General features: G+C 42.3%; 1 protein-coding gene across 2 annotated transcripts in view; it reads right to left on the bottom strand.

Annotated features, from left to right (window-relative positions):
* EYA3 (EYA transcriptional coactivator and phosphatase 3) overlaps positions 1-20,371 on the bottom strand; it is a gene marked incomplete in the record, with an annotated part of 181,106 nt that overhangs the window by 97,112 nt on the left and 63,623 nt on the right. Inside the window, 2 exon segments of one of the 2 annotated variants that reach the window (XM_073616250.1) lie at positions 4,138-4,208; positions 5,778-5,821. In XM_073616250.1, coding sequence (XP_073472351.1) covers positions 4,138-4,208; positions 5,778-5,821 — 115 coding nt within the window. 2 annotated transcript variants of the gene reach the window in all.

Raw genomic sequence — 20,371 nt, 5'->3', positions numbered from 1 at the left:
AAAAAATAAATAAAATGTTTTGAGCCCCCCCTACACCCCCACAAACGCATGTGTCGAGGTGCCTATGCACGAAAACGGCGACTGCATAACATGTTACATATCGCTGAGCACGCTGGAGTGTGAGCACACACCCAAGATTTGTTTATAAGGGAGGGAGCACGTCCCCCACACCCAAGGCTTTTTGTTCAGCTGGAAGGTGGTGGAACCCTGGAACGCGCTCAACACTGTCACTTGTAAACACAGAAGCCTTCTGTGTTAAAAAAGATAGCTTTCCTCTCTGCAGTTCTCACGGATCCCTGCCTGCCCTGCACTCATGGCATCAAGGGAGGTGCAGTGTGGGATGGGAACATCAGGTGGTAAGCTGCACTTTGCACATAACACACCCCTGAACTCTGCGCATAGGGCACCCCTAAAACTGCACTCTGTACACAGCACCCTTGCTTTCTGCGCTCTCTACAGAGCGAATCCCTGAACTTCGCATAATGCATTCTGGTATTTATTGCCCCTTTAAGATCCTCCCACTGTTAATGCAATTTGGCCCACACCCACTGTTCAATGCTTGTCATGGGGGGGGGGCATGATTGAGTTTTAAAGATACAATCAACCCTTTGAGGGCAACCATAATGCTGATGCGGCCTGCAATGAATTCGAGTTTGACATCCCTGCTCTAGAATGCCTGCCTAAAATTATTTTTTAAACGTGTGGGGAAAAAAACGCAAATATGCCACTGGCAGCTAACTGTTTCATTTACCCAACTTAAAAAAAAAAAAAAAAAAAAAAATTACTTGCTTGTAAATAGCGTATCTGAGTACAGTGGAGGACACAGGCTGGATATTCATAGGCTCTGAGTTATACCTTGAGGCGTTTAGACACTGGCAAAGACCTTTTGGGTGCACCCCAGTCTGTGAGGCCTCAGTGTTTTAGCATGCAATGCAGAGTAACACAGGAACAGAAAGGAGAGCCTGTGGCTTGTACTGTAATCCAAGACACAGAATTTACAGACAAGTCAAAATGTATTTTATCCCAATCATATAGTACTGGACACAGTAGCTTAATATTCATAGACCCTAGGGCAACCCCAAGCAATGAAACAGAAGGGTGGCCAACAACGTGGCAAACAGAATCATGCCTAGATGCAACTGATATGATGCGAGTGATGCTGAAAACATCTTGCATCCACAGAGGCCTGGACATCAACCTGATAAAACTTGGAGAACTTGTGAACTGAAGACCAGGTGACAGCCATACAGAGCTGAGCAACAGTTGCCTGATGGCGGAATGCCCAGGAACCCCCATGGAACTTTTCCAAACGTTTTTTCTCCGCTCCACCCCTCCTCCGGTCTTCTACACTGGGGATTGGCTATTAGTTGACCTGCTGTAAGCAGAGCTGCACATAGAAGCAGCTGCATGAGCTGCGTAGCTACATATGTGCACTGGCTTCTGGGATCCTCCCCCTAGGTCTCATACAGGTACTCATGATAGATGCGAGGGTGCATTACAGATAAGCAGAGCGCCAGAACAGGCAAGTAAGCTTCTATATATGGGCTACTTAAGGTAAGGGCAAAATGGTAATTAAAAAAAAAAAAGGTGGGGGGGGGGGGGGGGGGGTGTTGGGACACTAGCAGCTGGGCATAGAGAAAATATCAGGATCTACACTGGGTTATATATGTTAGCAGCAGGCACTGCATCCTGATGACTTGCAAAGTCTGCAGTATCATACAAGGAAGACAAAAATGGATAAGCCTTTAAAAAAGGCACCACAGAAAATGGTAAGCAAAATAAAATGCACCAATTTTATTGTACAAAGATTAAAAAAGGAACCACAGGGTTCCAATACAAAACACACATTATAAAATCAAATAGTTAACATAGAAAAACCCATCAGCCCACTGATTGGAACTACAGAGCTCCAGATTTGGTAAATGCTACCCCAATGCGTTTCAACATCAATCGTTTTCTTCCGGGTGTTTAATAAAATGGGTAATCTAGATTGATCCTTTGAAAATTGTAACCATTTAAGGATGCCTCCACCCCACGCTGAGCACCAAAGTGGGAAGAAATTAGTTCAAGGGACAAACAGTCACCACACAGAATAAATTTGCATCATTTTATTGTTATTTTAAGATCAGTGGACTTATGAGTTTTTCTACATTAATTATTAGAGAGAGAGAGAATTGGAACCCTGTGGTTCACTTTTTAATCTTTGTACAATAAAAATGTATTTTATTTTGCATACAATTTTTTTATGATGCCTTAAAAATCCTATCCATTTTTCTCTTTTTTTTGTACAATATGGTATATGGGGGTGTGGCACCCTTAAAATCATGAATGTGCATGGCTGTTTAGTCTGAACTGTGCGCTGCCTACGGCTGACCCGTGACATCTGCGCTGCCTACGGCTGACCTGTGACATCTGCGCTGTGCGGTCAGTTCCAGGGCGTCCAGTAAAAAAAGTAGAACATACTGCATGTTTCCTACACTGGACTGTACTGGAACGTGGTAAAATGCATCAAAATGCACCAAAACAACCCCAGTACAATGAGAAAATAAACTGAAAAAAGGAAAAAAGCATCTGGAATGTATCCAGAAATGCATCAGAATGCATTAAAAACGCAATAAAAAAGTGCATGTAGAAACGCATCTGGAGTGTGTTTTTGTGATGTGAAACGGCCCTGTACCAAAATTTTTCAAATAAGCTAAGCACGTTTTGCATTGCACATTTTTTTGCGTTTTCTCAAGTGTGAAAAAACGTACAGCTACTACCTGCATTTGGAGTGCCATTAGGAAATAGCATAGCGTGTTTAAAGAATGACGTGCTCTGTGCTCCCATTGTCTCCTGAGAAATGCACGTCACATATCCCAGGAGGCATAGCCTTTCATTGAGGAAAGGAGGAGGGGGCAGGCCTATCGACGCATCATCAGTAGGCATGCTGGCTGCACCCAGTACAGCTGGCAGCCTATCAATGACATCACAGGTAAACATGAGGGAAAACGTGGGACCGAGAGTTGCCAGAAGAGATCACAACTGGACAACGCAGGATCCACTGGGTGGTATCTGAAAGGTGCTGAATTCACAACCAGGTAAGCAACGTTTAAAAAAAATAATATATAGGAAGGGGGGGATCTACTTTAATAAAGAGAAAATTGCTAATTGCAGAAGCCCACAGTGATAATATTGTAATTATCTATTATGGTTCTAATTGTTCTAAATGGACAAAAGCTGAAATACTATTGGCTTCTAGTGATTACTGCACTATGGCAGGCCATACATGGTTTGAATCTTGGCCGGTTCAGCAGCAATTGGGCGAGATTTGAATCATGCATGTGCAGGCTGAATATACCAAGTTGATCGATCAACTTGGGTCTAACCAGCATGCTGGGATCTACCTGCGATTATCGCTAGCGGCTGCTATAGCCACTGGCAATAATCACCATTTTCTCCCAGCGGGAATGACTTTATTCTGACACCCCCCCCCCCGATGGAAGAAAGACAACGACCTGGCAGGTGGGATTGTGTTGATGGGGGAATCCAGCTAATTACTTTCTTGAAATTTGCTCAGTGTATGGCAAGTCTTACTAGTCCTGTTTGCTTTGTCTAATTACATCAAACAATCAGTGTTAAAAGGTGCTTTTTCTCTAAATAAAAACAAATATATCTTTTCAAAATACACATTTTATGATTACAGATGTTAGGGTGCTTTTACACTGGGGCGGTTTGCAGGCGCTATTGCGCTAATAATAGCGCCTGCAAACCGACCCGAAAGTGCCGCTGCTTTCATTCCAGTGTGAAAGCCCCGAGGGCTTTCACACTGGAGCGGTGCGCTAGCAGGACGGTAAAAAAAGTCCTGCTAGCAGCATCTTCGGAGCGGTGAAGGAGCGGAGAATATACCGCTCCTTCACCGCTCCTGCCCATTGAAATCAATAGGACGGCGTGACTATACCGGCGCTTTGCGGTGGTTTTTAACCATTTCTCGGCCGCTAGTGGGGGGTAAAACCGCCCCGCTAGCGGCCGCATACCGACGGTAAAGCGCCGCTTACAATAGCGGCGCTTTACCGCCGACGCCCGCCCCAGTGTGAAAGGGCTCTTACAGTTGCAGCATAAAAGTTAAAAGCTAGGAGTGTTAATGAAAATACTTACTTCCACTAGGAATGGTGCGATTAGAAGACAGTTCTCCTTTTTGACTGGGAGGTTCGCCATTACTCACTTTGCTGAAAAGGATAAAATAAAATTAAGGACTACTTGCAAGCCTATTCAGAAGTAATTGAGTTGTATCCTGGCATGCAGAAATACTAGTACACATACTCAAACCGCTTTATAATATCAAAAATGCTACTGTGACAATCTAACCCTCTATGGCAGGGGTGTCCAAACTTTTTTCAAAGAGGGCCAGATTTGATGAAGTGAACATGCGCGAGGGCCGACCATTTTGCCTGACATTCTTTGAACCATTAAAATTCGGTCTAAGTGTGTACAGTCGAGCACTAATACACTACCCAACAAGAATTCTCTTGCCTTTGTGGCTATGTGTGAGTAAGGAGATGAGCTTGGGCGTATTATTTAGATATACTGTATTTATTGGCGTATAACACGCACCTTCACTTTAAGAGCGAAGTTTCAGGAAAATTAAATTAAATTTTAAATAAAGAACTGTGAAGAAAAAAATAAGGGTCAGTGCCTATCTGCAGACCTACCACTGCTAGGAATGCAGCACCCACCATTGCCAGGAATTGCAATCACCATTGCCAGGAATGCACTCACGAGTGCCAAAGTTTACCTACAGGAGAATCTCCTGTTTACACGGCGGCCTCTTTAATAGAAAGTCCCGCCTCCTTTGATGGACAGAACAGTCGTTCAATGGCAGCGCCGGAGACGGGACTTCCTATTACAGAGGTCGCCCGTAAACAGGAAATTCTCCTGTGTGTGTACGCCGCTCGTCCTGCCTCCTCCCTATCCCCTCCAAGGCATATACATCTTTTGTGGCCCCGGCGCTGGGAGATCGTCGGGGGCCACAAAAGATATATATGTCCAAATAGCCAGGCGGGCCATTCAAAACCGGAATGCGGGCCGGACTTTGGGCATGCCTGCTCTATGGCATAAAAGCTACTGTCCATGTTTTGACTGTATTTTTCAGCTAAGCTCATAGTGTCCCATAATCTAAGATCTATACACTGATTAAGTAAAATCCGAATCCTTCCTCAATGCCTATAAGGGCCACAGAATAGTGAAAACCCATTTTAAATGGCCAAACATTTTTCAATAGTTATATTATTAGTGCACAAATTACAAAAGATACATGTGTATGGTCAATTTAATAGTACATCATCAGTAAACGCTTAATGTTAAAGTATATACAATTATACTATACAACTACTCTTTCCATAAACACATACTGTCATAATTAATGTTATATGGAATAAAGATTTGACCAAAATATCTGATCAACAAAAAATCTACAACAGTATCTGATTGACAAAAACTACCAACAGAAAAGGTAACAGAAGACAAACATAAATGTTTGTATGAAGCAAATTAATGTAAATGCCTGAAAAATTGTGCTATGCTATAAACAGACATATTTGTAATAAAGTGGGTATACAATTAAAATATATGAAAACTGATATATTTTCTATTAGATATTAGTGTATATTAATATAACACACCCAAAACTAGGAACTTTTATGCATGAAATTCTATTATATATATATATATATTTATATTTATTATATATACCATTATATATACATACACACACACACACAAATCCCACACTTACTGACCTCACACTTTCTTCATTGGAATCCTCCATTTTGGCTTTTTTTACCTGCAAAACAAAAATTGATTTAAATAGTAAAAATACTTAATTAGGTAACATGTTAAACCTATTGTAAAATAGAAAAATGGGACTCAAAAATAAAACCCAAATTCATGTACTCAAAGCACTGCAGTTGGACCCTAAAATCTTCACATCAGAAAATGCGCAACTATTGTAAGATGGGGCTGTTGTTGCCTTAAGTACAGTTTCTGGATTAAAGAAATCTGAGAAGCCTTATCAGTTAAGCCACACAAAGCTGTGGAAAAGTTGTCCCTAAATTATAAAGCGCACAGATTTTCAAAAAGCGCACCCATTCTTTACTGGAACTAATTACCTTTGAATTTAAAAGAAAACATTTAGAAAAATTACACACATGTACAGTGGATATAAAAAGTCTACACACCCCCTGTTAAAATGTCAGGTTTCGGGGATGTAAAAAAAAAAAAAAAAAAAAAAAAAATATGAGACAAGGATAAATCATTTTAGAACTTTTTCCACCTTTAATGTGACCTATAAACTGTACAACTCAGTTGAACAACAAACTGAAACCTTTTAGGAGGAGGGAAGTAAAAATAAAAAAACAATTTGGATGTATGCTTTGGGTCGTTGTCATGCTAAAAGATGAATGTTCAGCTTTCTAGCAGAAGCCTGAGGGTTTTGTGTCAATATTGACTGGTATTTGGAACTGTTCATAATTCCCTCTACCTTGACTAAGGCCCTTGTCACAGCTTAAGAAAAACAGCCCCAAAGCATGATGCTGCCATCACCATGCTTCACTGTGAGTACTGTGTTCTTTTGGTGATGTGCAGTGTTGTTTTTGCGCCAAACATATCTTTTGGCATTCTGGCCAAAAAGTTCAACCTTGGTTTTATCAGACCATAACACATTTGCCCACATGCTTTTGTAAGACTTCAGGAGGTGTTTTTGCAAAATTTAGCCGGGCTTGGATGTTTTTCTTCATAAGAAAAGGCTTCCGTCTTGCCACTCTACCCATAGCCCAGATAAATGAAGAATGCGGGAGATTGTCACATGTACAACACAGCCAGTACTTGCCAGATATTCCTGCAGCTTCTTTAATGTTGCCGTAGGCCTCTTGGCAGCCTCCCTGACCAGTTTTCTTCTGGTCTTTTCATCAATTTTGGAGGGGCATCCAGTTCTTAGTAATGTCACTGTTGTGCCATATTTTCTCCACTTGATGATGACTGTCTTCACTGTGTTCCATGGTATATCTAATGCCTTGGAAAAAAATTTTGTACCATTCTCCTGAATGATTCCTTTTAACAATGAGATTTCTCTTATGCTTTGGAAGCCCTCTGCGGACCATGGCTTTTGCTGTAGGATGCAACTCAGAAAATGTCAGGAAAGACCTACTAGAACAGCTGAGCTTTATTTGGGATTATTTAGAGGCACTTTGCCTGCTATACTCTACAGCTGGTGATGTGCTGCTGGCAGATATGTTGCAAGGACCTGTGTCACCCTTTGCTACACCATCATCCCTGTCAGTGGAGGCTGCTGAGAGGTCATGAGATATAGCGGGGTAGACATAAAAAGGTGAGGGGTGAAGAGAAGAATGGTGTCCCTTGTGTGTGGCTTTCAGGTGCTCCTGCCAATGAACTGAGTGGTGGGAGGTTAAGAGCCTTGTCAAGCATGTGGTACCCAAATGGCTGGTGTTTTTGCTGCACCTGATCTGCTTGTGGCACATATTGCAAATTGCAACAGTGAGATCGGCTGCACGTGTGCTAAAAAATGACCACCAACCTGAGGTGTGGGAAGTGGCCGGGAGATAACAGCTCCACAATGTGATGAAATAGGGTGGCTGCTCTGTACACTTCCATGATGGGTACCTTGTTTGGGTTCTTTTCCCCCTCACTTTCCTCCTCTGCTCTATCTGGCATCCAAGTCGCATCAGTGACCCCATCTATCATCATTATCATCCCCCCCCTCCCCCATCCTCACTGGAGCCAACATGGCAATACACTGCAGCTGGGGGAAATAGCTGCCAATTTGTTGTTTATCAGTGTTTCCCCTCTCTGTAGGCTCATGTTACTCCCTTCCTCTACCTCAGAACCAACATCAGAATCAAGTAATGTCTGTGCATCCTCAAAAAGTGGCTGACGCTGTGTTTAAATAATTCAGCTGACTCCTCCATGTATGATGCTGAGAAACAAAAGGGGGGGTTTTCTGGCGCTCCGCAACATGTGATGTCTAAGGTAAATAGTACAATGGTAGCTATAATAGCACATTAAAATAAGGCAGGTAAATTCTAGAATGAGGAGGCAGCCATCCTCAGAGGGTGTCCATTACCTCTGTTGATAATCAATGTTGAAAAAAGGAGGGGTGTGGAGGCACCAACTGTGGTAGCTTGTTTATGCAAAAATAAAAGTTAGTGTAACAATTACACTTACTGGTTCGCAGGGTGGAGGTGTTTCTTTGAGATTTAAAAGTGTCCTGGGATGTGCTGTGATCTTGTTTCCGGCTCGGATTTCATTCCTTCAGGCGTCTGGGTGTGGAGTCTGTACACAGGCTGAACCACTGCATCCAGTGCATGGAAAGCTCCACGCTGACCACTCTGGAGTGCAGAAGAGGAAATGACGTCACTGATGCATGGCAAACGTCCAGGCTGGTGTTGGGGATAAGGCCAGTAGAAGGAGCTGTGAGCCCCGAGCGCGTAGCCTGTACTATCCCTGCATTATCCCCAACACCAGCCTGGACGTTTGCCGTGCATCAGTGACGTCATTTTCTCTTGTGCACTCCAGAGTGGTCAGCGTGGAGCTTTCCATGCACTGGATGCAGTGGTTCAGCCTGTGTACAGACTCCACACCCAGACGCCTGAAGGAATGAAATCCGAGCCGGAAACAAGATCACAGCACATTCCAGTACACTTTTAAATCTCAAAGAAACACCTCCACCCTGCGAACCAGTAAGTGTAATTGTTACACTAACTTTTATTTTTGCATAAACAAGCTACCACAGTTGGCGCCTCCACACCCCTCCTTTTTTCAACATGCATGATGCTGAGGCAGGGGTAGCTGTGGACAAGGAGGCAGAATAAACCGCTCTGGCAGCTGTGGTGGACTGTGCACTAGTATTAGCTTGGGTCACAGAGGATGAGAAGGATGAAGATGATTTAGTAAGCCAGTCCACCACCTCCTCTACATGCTGTGGCTGGATAATACGGGCAACATTACTAAAACAGAGACAAATGTTCCCTGCCTGGGGACGGACCGCGTCCATCTTTGCCTTGTTGGCCTCCGAGACATGGCGTGGGGGGGGGGCTTATTACCCAAATTTAATACAAACTGTGAAATGTGTGATTGAATGCACTTCATTGAATGTAAAGTGGTGTTTGGTGCACTTTAAATTGAGGACTGACGCTGACAGAAGTGTAAAAATATTAAAAAAGCAAATTAAAAAAAGGGGGGGAAAACAACAGCGTTGCAGTCAGAAAAACTACGACTGACAATTTAAAAATGCATGCAGCAACCAAAAAAAAGGGGGGGGTTATATAGCACTGTATACTAGAGCTCTAATCGTTAAAACGTTAAGGAATCAGGTCGTGATTCTTTCCCCCTGGCAATCTTAAAGCATTTTCCTGATTCTATGCAGAGTTCTCTGCTCACAGCTGACAACCGTCTAAAAAACACAAAAAAACAAAAAAACAGGGAGCCTGCCAAGTTTATGACAACATCACTTAGATGGAGATAACTAGAAACATTGTAACACTTAGTCCTTTTAGATCAAAGGAATGAACTTCGGTCTGTAAATGAGGGAAGTTTAATCACTTAAAGACTAAACCTTTTTCTGACATTGTTTTTTTTACAATTTTTTTGTATAATGTAAAAAGATGATGTTACGCCGCGAGAATCGTGATCTTTATTCTAAGCAAAAAAATTGTGATTCTCATTTTGGCCAGAATCGTGCTGCTCTACTGTATACAGCACTAAGCTAAAACATTATGCAATGCTGCGTTAAACACTGCACTCAAGAGTAGGAGTGCGCATCTTCACTGGTCTCAAGCTTCGATTACGATTATCTTGTCCACGATTCGAATCCGTGATGCATCACGATTACTGCGCAAGTGCGCATGGTTAAAAACTTTTTGTTCAAAAATTCAACGAGTCCGAAAAACTCAATTTTTCTCCAGCGGCAGAGGGATGATGGGATCAGAGGCATGGTGGGATCAGACTGGCATGGTAGGATGAGGCAGAGGGTGATGGTAGTGGAGGGATGGAATCAGTGACACTGGCACTCACCTGCTATTAGTGTCAGTCGATTCCTCTTCCTACATGCTGCTCAGTGTGTTTTCCCCTTTCAGGGGCCTCCAGTGAAGCTTCTCCTCGTGTCGGGTCTCCTTGAGCTCCTCCCCCTGCACTGTACTGGCTGTCAGCTCATCAGCTGACTTTCTGCTTCAGTGAAGGGGAGGGGGCTTTACCCACCATGCAGGCTCAGCCTCTGTGTTTCTCCCAGAGAGGCAGAGCACTGCACGAAGTGACGGATGATGTCATCAAAAATCAATTTGGCCGACTCGCAGCATCGGGAACATCTGAATCGCGATGCACCGATGCTGCGATTATATTTAACACCCCTAACTCAGAGTCACAATCAGTGAACATACCAACTCGCTAGTAAGGATGAGCGCAGGCGTGTTCGCAACCGCACGTGCAGAGCCCGCCAGGAAGTCAGCACTGCACAGCGCTAATCACAGGCAGTGACACATTTCCCGATCTTTGCAGCCACAGCACTCCACAGTGCTGACTTCCTGGTGGGCTCTGCACATGTGGTTGCGAACACGCCTGAGCTCTGAGCCGTGATTGGACAAAATTATCAGTCCTAGATTGTAAGCTTTAACAAGCAGGGCCCTCTGATTCCTTCTGTATTGAATTGTACTGTCTGCCCTAACGTTGTAAAGCGATGCGCAAGCTGTTGGCGCTATATAAATCCTGCATTATAATAAATAAAATGATTTCAGGTACTTATATAGCGCCGTCAATTTACGCAGCGCTTTACATATACATTGTACATTCACATCAGTCCCTACACCCTCAAGGAGCTTACAATCTAAGATCCCTCACTCACATTCATACATACTAGGGACAATTTAGACAGGATCCAATTAACTTACCAGCATGTCTTTGGAGTGTGGGAGGAAACCAGTGTACCCAGAGGAAAACCACGCAGACACAGGGAGAACATGCAAACTCCAGACAGGTAGTGTCGTGGTCGGGATTCGAATAATAATAAATATAATAATCTTTGTCCAATCAGGGCTCTGACAGTGCTATGTGCCCTAATTGGCAAAGCCTTGCACTTGACCAGCGGTTAGGTACAAGGTTTCATCCAATGAGTTCACTAGAATGTACTGAGCAGCGCATTTTGGGGAGTTTGGCAGGCTAACAACCCGCTGAGCACCCTGCAATTTAAGGTACTCGAGTGGGGGAACAGGCGATGGTTAGGCCGAACTTTTGCTCGGACCCAACCGTTCGCCCAGCTCTAGTTAATTAGCACTACTGAAGTTCCTCAGACTTTAGAAAAGGTTCCTGTACCACTTCAAGGTGACTTCTATCAGACCTGTGCCTCAAAGTAGCACTCAAGTTGCCAGGAAGTTTCCTGGCAAAGTCTCACTGCAGGTCGCAGCAGTGTGAATTGAACCTAATGCTCTGTACACACGACCAGTTTTGCCGTCGGAATAAACTGAAGGTTTTTACGACGGAGTCCTGACGGAATTCCGCTCAAGCTGTCTTGTATACACACGGTCACACCAAATTCCGACCGTCCAGAACACGGTGACATACAACACGTACGAGGGGACTAGAAAACGGAAGTTCAATAGCCAGTAGCTTACGACTCTTACTTGCTTCAGAGCATGCGTCGTTTTTGGTGCGTCGGAACAGCATACAGACGAGCTATTTTTCCAACAGTAATTTGTTCTGTCGAAAAAATATAGAACATGTTTTCTATCTAAGTCCGTCTGAATTTTTAGGAGAGAAAGTCAGATGGGGCATACACACGGTCGGAATATACAATGAAAAGCTCCCATCGGACTCTGTCGGAAATTCCGCTCGTGTGTACGCGGCATAAGGCTTCATGTACACTGGATTATTGTAAATGCTATATCTTCTGACAAGAGAAAACCAGCGTTGAAAACTCACCTAACCTGCATTTTTTCAAAGCAGTTTAGGTGAATTTAGCAGAGTTTAGCAGCATTTGGTGTTTGGGAGTAATACACCAGAGGACAGCAAACACACACGCCAGTTTAATGTCTTTACATGTAGTTCAAAATACAAAAGGGAAGTGTGAGACAGATTCTGCTGTAGGGCTGCCCCAATTGTACCGGCAAATAGGGGCTTCTAATTCGCCTCAAAGTGGACTTCTCAGGCAAAAACAGACAAGCTGGCCATACACATATAGATTTTTTATCATTTGGTCAGCATGATGATATGATATATATATATATATTTATTTTATATAGTAAGATTCCTCATCTATGCTACACAGCCAAAATAGACTAATCTCCCACTGTAGCTACAATATGTTAACAGCCAGTCCGGCTGGTTCAGGAATTGGTTGATATTTGTACAATCTATAACCAGCTTATATTAACATTGTTGTACCAGCTTTGTGTATTTGTGTGATATAGATTATATATCTCTCTCTCTCTCTCTCTCTCTCTCTCTCTCTCTCTCTCTCTCTCTCTCTCTCTCTCTCTCTCTCTCTCTCTCTCTCTCTCTCTCTCTCTCTCTCTCTCTCTCTCTCTCTCTATATATATATATATATATATATATATATATATATATATATATATATATATATATATATATATATATATATATATATATATATATATATATATATATATATATATCTACACACACACACACACGCGCGCATACATATACAGTGGGGACGGAAAGTATTCAGACCCCCTTAAATTTTTCCCTTTTTGTTATATAACATTTTTTTCCTCATTAATGTACACACAGCACCCCATATTGACAGAAAAACACAGAATTGTTGACATTTTTGCAGATTTATTAAAAAAGAAAAACTGAAATATCACATGGTCCTAAGTATTCAGACCCTTTGCTGTGACACTCATACATTTAACTTAGGTGCTGTCCAATTCTTCTGATCATCCTTGAGATGGTTCTACACCTTCATGTGAGTCCAGCTGTGTTTGATTATACTGATTGGACTTGATTAGGAAAGCCACACATCTGTCTATATAAGACCTTACAGCTCACAGTGCATGTCGTGGCAAATGAGAATCAGAAGGTCAAAAGGAACTGCCTGAGGAGCTCAGAGACAGAATTGTGGCAAGGCACAGATCTGGCCAAGGTTACAAAAAAATTATGCTGCACTTAAGGTTCCTAAGAGCACAGTGGCCTCCATAATCCTTAAATGGAAGACGTTTGTGACGTTTTAGTAGAAGCACCCTTTTTATCTAATACAGCCATGAGTCTTTTTGGGAAAGATGCAACAAGTTTTTCACACCTGGATTTGGGGATCCTCTGCCATTCCCCCTTGCAGATCCTCTCCAGTTCTGTCAGGTTGGATAGTAAACTTTGGTGGACAGCCATTTTTAGGTCTCTCCAGAGTTGCTCAAATGGGTTTAAGTCAGGGCTCTGGCTGGGCCATACAAGAACAGTCAGGGAGTTGTTGTGAAGCCACTCCTTCGTTATTTTAGCTGTGCGCTTAGGGTCATTGTCTTGTTGGAAGGTAAACCTTTGGCCCAGTCTGAGGTCCTGAGCACTCTGGAGAAGGTTTTCATCCAGGCTATCCATGTACTTGGCAGCATTCATTTTTCCCGCGATTGCAACAAGTCGTCCTGTCCCTGCAGCTGAAAAACACCCACACAGCATGATGCTGCCACCACCATGCTTCACTGTTGGGACTGTATTGGACAGGTGATGAGCAGTGCCTGGTTTTCTCCACACATACCATTTAGAATTAAGGCCAAAATGTTCTATCTTGGTCTCAGACCAGAGAATCTTATTTCTCACCATCCTGGAGTCCTTCAGGTGTTTTTTTTAGCAAACTCCATGCGGGCTTTCATGTGTCTTGCTCTGAGGAGAGGCTGCCGTCGAGCCACTGCCATAAAACCCCGACTGGTGGAGGGATGCAGTGATGATTGACTTTTTACAACATGCTCCCATCTCCCGACTGCATCTCTGGAGCTCAGCCACAGTGATCTTTGGGTTCTTCTTTACCTCTCTCACCAAGGCTCTTCTCCCCAGATAGCTCAGTTTGGCCGGACGGCCTGTTCTAGGAAGAGTTCTGGTCATCCCAAATGTCTTCCATTCAAGGATTATGGAGGCCACTCTGCTCTTAGGAACCTTAAGTGCAGCAGAAATTTTTTTGTAACTTTGGCCAGATCTGTGCCTTGCCACAATTCTGTCTGAGCTCTTCATGCGGTTCCTTTGACCTCATGATTCTCATTTGCTCTGACATGCACTGTGAGCTGTAAGGTCTTATATAGACAGGTGTGTGGCTTTCCTAATAAAGTATAATCAAACACAGCTGGACTCAAATGAAGGTGTAGAACCATCTCAAGGATGATCAGAAGAAATGGACAGCACCTGAGTTAAATATATGAGTGTCACAGCCAAGGGTCTGAATACTTAGGACCATGTGATATTTCAGTTTTTATTTTTTAATAAATCTGCAAAAATGTCAACAATTCTGTGTTTTTCTGTCAATATGGGGTGCTGTCTGTACATTAATGAGGGAAAAAAATGAACTTCAATGATTTTAGCAAATGGCTGCAATATAACAGAGTGAAAAAATTAAGGGGGTCTGAATACTTTCCGTTCCCACTGTATATGCAAGGGAGAATATTATAAACTTTGACATTTTTACAGCAAAACTGCAAACAAAATGTTTTTTGATTAGGATTTGAGTTGGGGGGAGGAAAGGTTTAGAACCGCTGTCTGGTTTTGATTGTGCTTTGTGTCCATTTTGGAGAGATTTATTTACCCCCATTTCCCAGTAACCACGCTGGAGTTAAAGACAGTAATCAAAATCTGTTGGAGGTTCTACTTTTGTTATCAAAATGTTTGGGCTGGAGTTAGGCATTTTATTTTGAATTATTTCAGTTGCACATTCTTTTAGTACATAATCTTTTTATCTTAAAGTACAAATTCATATAAGGATAAAGAAAAGGCCTGGACCATGAGGACACATTTTTAATGGGATGTATATTGAAGATTACCAACATTTTTACTCTGATACACTGTTTTGCCATGGGACATGAGGCCAGTTTCATTTGCTTCAGAAGCAAGATATAGTTATCAGATTTCAAACTCTGCTGTAATATTAAATTGCACATGTTTAGGGTCAACTGATACACATGGATTAATTGGTTTACGGATCCATGCACAACGATTAAATAAAACACGTGACTTCATTGTTTTAATAAACTTTGCATGTCGGTAAGTGACTGCAGGCTCTGACAAAACAAGATAATTACAGAATGGGGAAAATATATATATATATATATATATATATATATATATATATATATATATATATATATATATATATATATGTGTGTGTGTGTGTGTGTGTGTGTGTGTGTGTGTGTGTGTGTGTGTGTGTGTGTGTGTGTGTGTATATATATATATATATATATATATATATATATATATATATATATATATATATGTGTGTATATATAACACATACATATATATATACACACACACAGTTGCAATAAAAAGTATGTGAACCCTTTTGGAATGATTTAGATTTTTGCACAAATTGGTCATAAAATGTGGTCTGATCTTCATCAAAGTCACGTTGATAGACAATCACAGTCTGCTTAAACTAATAACACACAAAGAATTAAATGTTACCATGTTTTTATTGAACACACCATGTAAACATTCACAGTGCAGGTGGAAAAAGTATGTGAACCCCTAGACTAATGAGATCTCCAAGAGTTAATTGGAGTGAGGCGACAGCCAACTGGAGTCCAATCAATGAGATGAGATTGGAGGTGCTGGTTACAGCTGCCCTGCCCTATAAAAAAAAAAAAAAAAAAAAAAACCACACCAGCTCTGGGTTTGCTTTTCACAAGAAGCATTGCCTGATGTGAATGATGCCTCGCACAAAAGAGCCCTCAGAAGACCTACGATTAAGAATTGTTGACTTGCATAAAGCTGGAAAGGGTTATAAAAGTATCTCCAAAAGCCTTGCTGTTCATCATGCTGTCTATACATGGAGAAAGTTCAGCACTTGTGCTACTCTCCCTAGGAGTGGGCGTCCTGTAAAGACTGCAAGAGCACAGCGCAGACTGCTCAATGAGGTGAAGAAGAATCCTAGAGTGTCTGCTAATGACTTACAAAAGTCTCTGGCATATGCCAACATCCCTGTTAGCGAATCTATGATACGTAAACACTAAACAAGAATGGATTTCATGGGAGGATACCACAGAGGAAGCCACTGCTGTCCAAAAAAAACATTGCTGCACATTTACAGTTTGCACAAGAGCAACTGGATGTTCCACAGCAGTACTGGCAAAATATTCTGTGGACAGATGAAACCAAAGTTGAGTTGTTTGGAAGAAACACAACACTATGTGTGCAGAAAAAGAGGCAAGGTACACCAACATCAAAACCTCATCCCAATTGTGAAGTATGGTGGTGGGGGCATCATGGTTTGGGGCTGCTTTGCTGCGTCAGGGCCTGGACTGATTGCTATCATCAAAGGAAAAATTAATTCCCAAGTTTATCAAGACATTTTGCAGGAGAATTTAAGGCCATCTGTCCACCAAATGGATAAAAAAACACCGCGCCGATCAGAAAAAATGAACAGCAGCCAACACTACAATAAGACCAAATTGTGCAAAATACATAAATGTGAACAGTGTAGCGCTAAAGTACAAACCTCTATGTGAAGAATTGAAGAGAGAGAAAGCTATTCCACAGTAAAGTAAAGAATAGCCATATCTAGTCTCAAAACTACATAAATTAGAAAAATAAATTCCCAAAGTGTAGTCTAATGGCATATAAAATGCTCATTCATCAGTGATAAGACAAACAGTCTCAAAAATATAAAAATATAAATAGTGAAAAAGTATATATGATGGTGACAAATACAGTGAAATTTTAATATGTCCGCATTTCTGGTGAAAATGAGATATAAATAGCAAGTTTTAGTGGAAAATAAAAAATGTGCAAAATTCAAGTAGGAGGTATGGCCACCAAATGAAATCTGAAAATGATCTAGTCCCAATGATGTATCAAGCAGATAAAGTGAATCCAATACAATGCAGAAACTAGATTAATAGCTCCTCCGTGGTAATCCGAATCAGCAAAAGGGATAAGGTACTCTTACCGACTTTGGTGGACTCACAGGCCGTTGGCGGTGAGTCAAAAGGGCTTGCACTGTCTTAAGATGGATGACAGTATAGGAGTGGACCATGTGCTGGTAAGCCTCTTCCTTCAAATGGGGGGCCTGGATCCTGCCCGGATGGTCTAAGCGATCACCGTTCTTGTCAGCATTGGTAAACCATGTATAAAGAAAGAAACAAGGAGCCTCCACATGGTGTAAATCCAAAAATTCAATTGGCATTTATTAGATCCATCATGATCATCAAACACTCCATAAAAGTATATAAAAAATTGTAGTAGAATCGATTCCAATAATAAAGGAAAAAACAAGCGTGGTGTGGGTGGCTGGGTACAGCAAGGAGACCCATCTGTCCACCAGCTGAAGCTCAACAGAAGATGGGTGTTGCAACAGGACAACGACCCAAAGTATAGAAGTAAATCAACAACAGAATGGCATAAACAGAAGGAAATACGCCTTCTGGAGTGGCCCAGTCAGAGTCCTGACCTCAACCCGATTGAGATGCTGTGGCATAACCTCAAGAAAGCGATTCACACCAGACATCCCAAGAATATTGCTGAACTGAAACAGTTCTGTAAAGAGGAATGGTCAAGAATTACTCCTGACCGTTGTGCACGTCTGATCTGCAACTACAGAAAACGTTTCGTTGAAGTTATTGCTGCCAAAAGGAGGTTGAACCAGTTATTAAATCCAAGGGTTCACATACTTTTTCCACCTGCACTGTGAATGTTTACATGGTGTGTTCAATAAAAACATGGTAACATTTAATTCTTTGTGTGTTATTAGTTTAAGCAGACTGATTGTCTATTGTTGATCAGATCACATTTTATGTGCAGAAATCCATATAATTCCAAAAGTGTTCACATACTTTTTATTGCAACTGTGTGTGTAATATATTATATACACATACATACACACATATACATATATACATACACACACACACACATACATACACAATTTTTTTTTTTTTTTTTTTTATCCTGAACAATTTTTTTATGTTACCTACACTCAAGCATGGTGGTGGGAGTGTCATGGTCTGGTGCTGCATGAGTGCTGCCGGCACTGGGGAGCTACAGTTCATTGAGGGAACCATGAATGCCAACATGTGCTGTGACATACTGAAGCAGAGCATGAGCCCCACTCTTCGTAGACTGGGCCGCAAACACAACCCCAAACACACCTCCAAGATGGCCACTGCCTTGCTAAAGAAGCTGAGGGTAAAGGTCATGGACTGGCCAAGCATGTCTCCAGACCTAAACCCTATTGGGGCATCCTCAAATCGAAGGTGGAGGAGCGCAAAGTCTCTAACATCCACCATCTCCGCAATGTTGTCATGGAGAAGTGGAAGAGGACTTCTGTGGCAACATGTGAAGCTTTGGTGAACTCCATGCCCAAGAGGGTTAAGGCAGTGCTGGAAAATAATGGTGGCCACACAAAATATTGACACTTTGGGCTCAATTTGGACATTTTTACTTAGGGGTGTACTCACTTTTGTTGACAGTGGTTTAGACATTAATGGCTGTGTGTTGAGTTATTTTGAGGGGACAGCAAATTTATGCTGTTATACAAAACTGTACACTGACTACTTTGCTACAATGTATATACATACAGTTGTGCTCATAAGTTTACACACCCTGGCAGAGTTTATGATTTCTTGGCCATTTTTCACAGAATATGAATGATAACACAAACTTTTTTCACTCATGGTTAGTGTTTGGCTGAAGCCATTTATTATCAATCAACTGTGTTTACTCTTTTTCATAATGGCAACAGAAACTACCCAAATGACTCTGATCAAAAGTTTGCATACCCCAGTTCTTAATACCGTGTATCACCCCCTCCACTTGGCAAAAAGCCTCCAGTTCCTGTAAATTCTTGGGCCGTCTTGCATGAACTGTACGTTTGAGATCTCCCCAGAGTGGCTCAATGATATTGAGGTCAGGAGACCGAGATGGCCACTCCAGAACCTTCACTTTATTCTACTTTAGCCAATGACAGGTCAACTGGGCCTTGTATCATTGCCATGTTGGAATGTCCAAGTACGTCCCCATGTGTAGTTTCCTGGCTGATGAATGCAAATGCTCCTCCGGTATTTTTTGATAACTTACTGCAATCATCTTGCCAACAATTTTGACCAAATTTCCTGTGCCTTTGTAGCGCACACATCCCCAAAACATCAGCGATCCACCTCCCTACCTTTCATCATAGGCTTTTTTTGACTCCTCTACAAACGTAGTATTTATGGTTGTGGCCAAAAAGCTCAATTTTGGCCTCATCACTCCAAATGACTTTATGCCAGAAGGTTTGAGGCTTGTCTCTGTACTGTTTGGCTTATTGTAAGCGTGATACTTTGTGCCATTTGCATAGTAATGGCTTTCTTCTGGCGACTCGACCATGCAGCCCATATTTCTTCAAGTGCCTCTTATTGTGCATCTTGAAACGGCCTATCAGGAAATGCCTTACAGAAGGAATCTTGCTGCTGGTGCACGTATGTGAGCGCGAGTTTTGGCGCCAGATGTCCTATTTAAACTGGGCTTGTAAACAGAGTCAGTGCTGTCTGATCTGCAGCTTCCTGTGACCCCTGCTACCTGTAACCTGCTTGGAGATGCTGTTCCTGTGTACTGATCCGGCTTGCCTTTGACTATCTGACTACCTGCCTGCTGCCTCAGCTTGACGCGGACGTTGATCCTGCCTGCTCCTCGTTACCACGCTGTCCGCCTGTTGCCAACCAAGCTTGTACTCCGACCTGCCTTTGCACCTGTCCGGCTTCTCTAACCTGTATGTGCCTGTGCCTATCTGTGCTCTCCAAATGCCTCAGGACTGATCCGCTGTGCATTGCCTGCTGTGCCGACCCAGCTCCTCTACTGCCTGCTGTGCATCTTACCCAACCAGTCCTCGTTCCTGTGGCATCAGGAACTTCTGAGCAACTCTGACTACCTACCTGCCAGGCACTCATACCATACTGTATTCTCAGGTCCCCTGTCTGCTCCATTAGGGCCTGCGAGTCAGATACACAAGGGAGGCCTTCCTCTGTATTACTGGGCTCATCGATAAGGTACGTAGAAACGTGACACGGCCACACCACGTTTTCAGAGAGTCCTGTATTTCACCTGAAGTTATTTGTGGGTTTTTCCTTGCATCCCAAACAATTTTCCTGGCAGTTGTGGCTGAAATTTTTCTTGGTCTACCTGACAGTGGTTTGGTTTC

This window comes from Aquarana catesbeiana, linkage group LG02 (genome assembly GCF_042186555.1).
Source record: "Aquarana catesbeiana isolate 2022-GZ linkage group LG02, ASM4218655v1, whole genome shotgun sequence".
Lineage (NCBI taxonomy): Eukaryota > Metazoa > Chordata > Amphibia > Anura > Ranidae > Aquarana > Aquarana catesbeiana.
The sequence above is the reverse complement of the archived record's forward strand: the minus strand, read 5'-3'. Positions and strand labels throughout refer to the sequence as shown.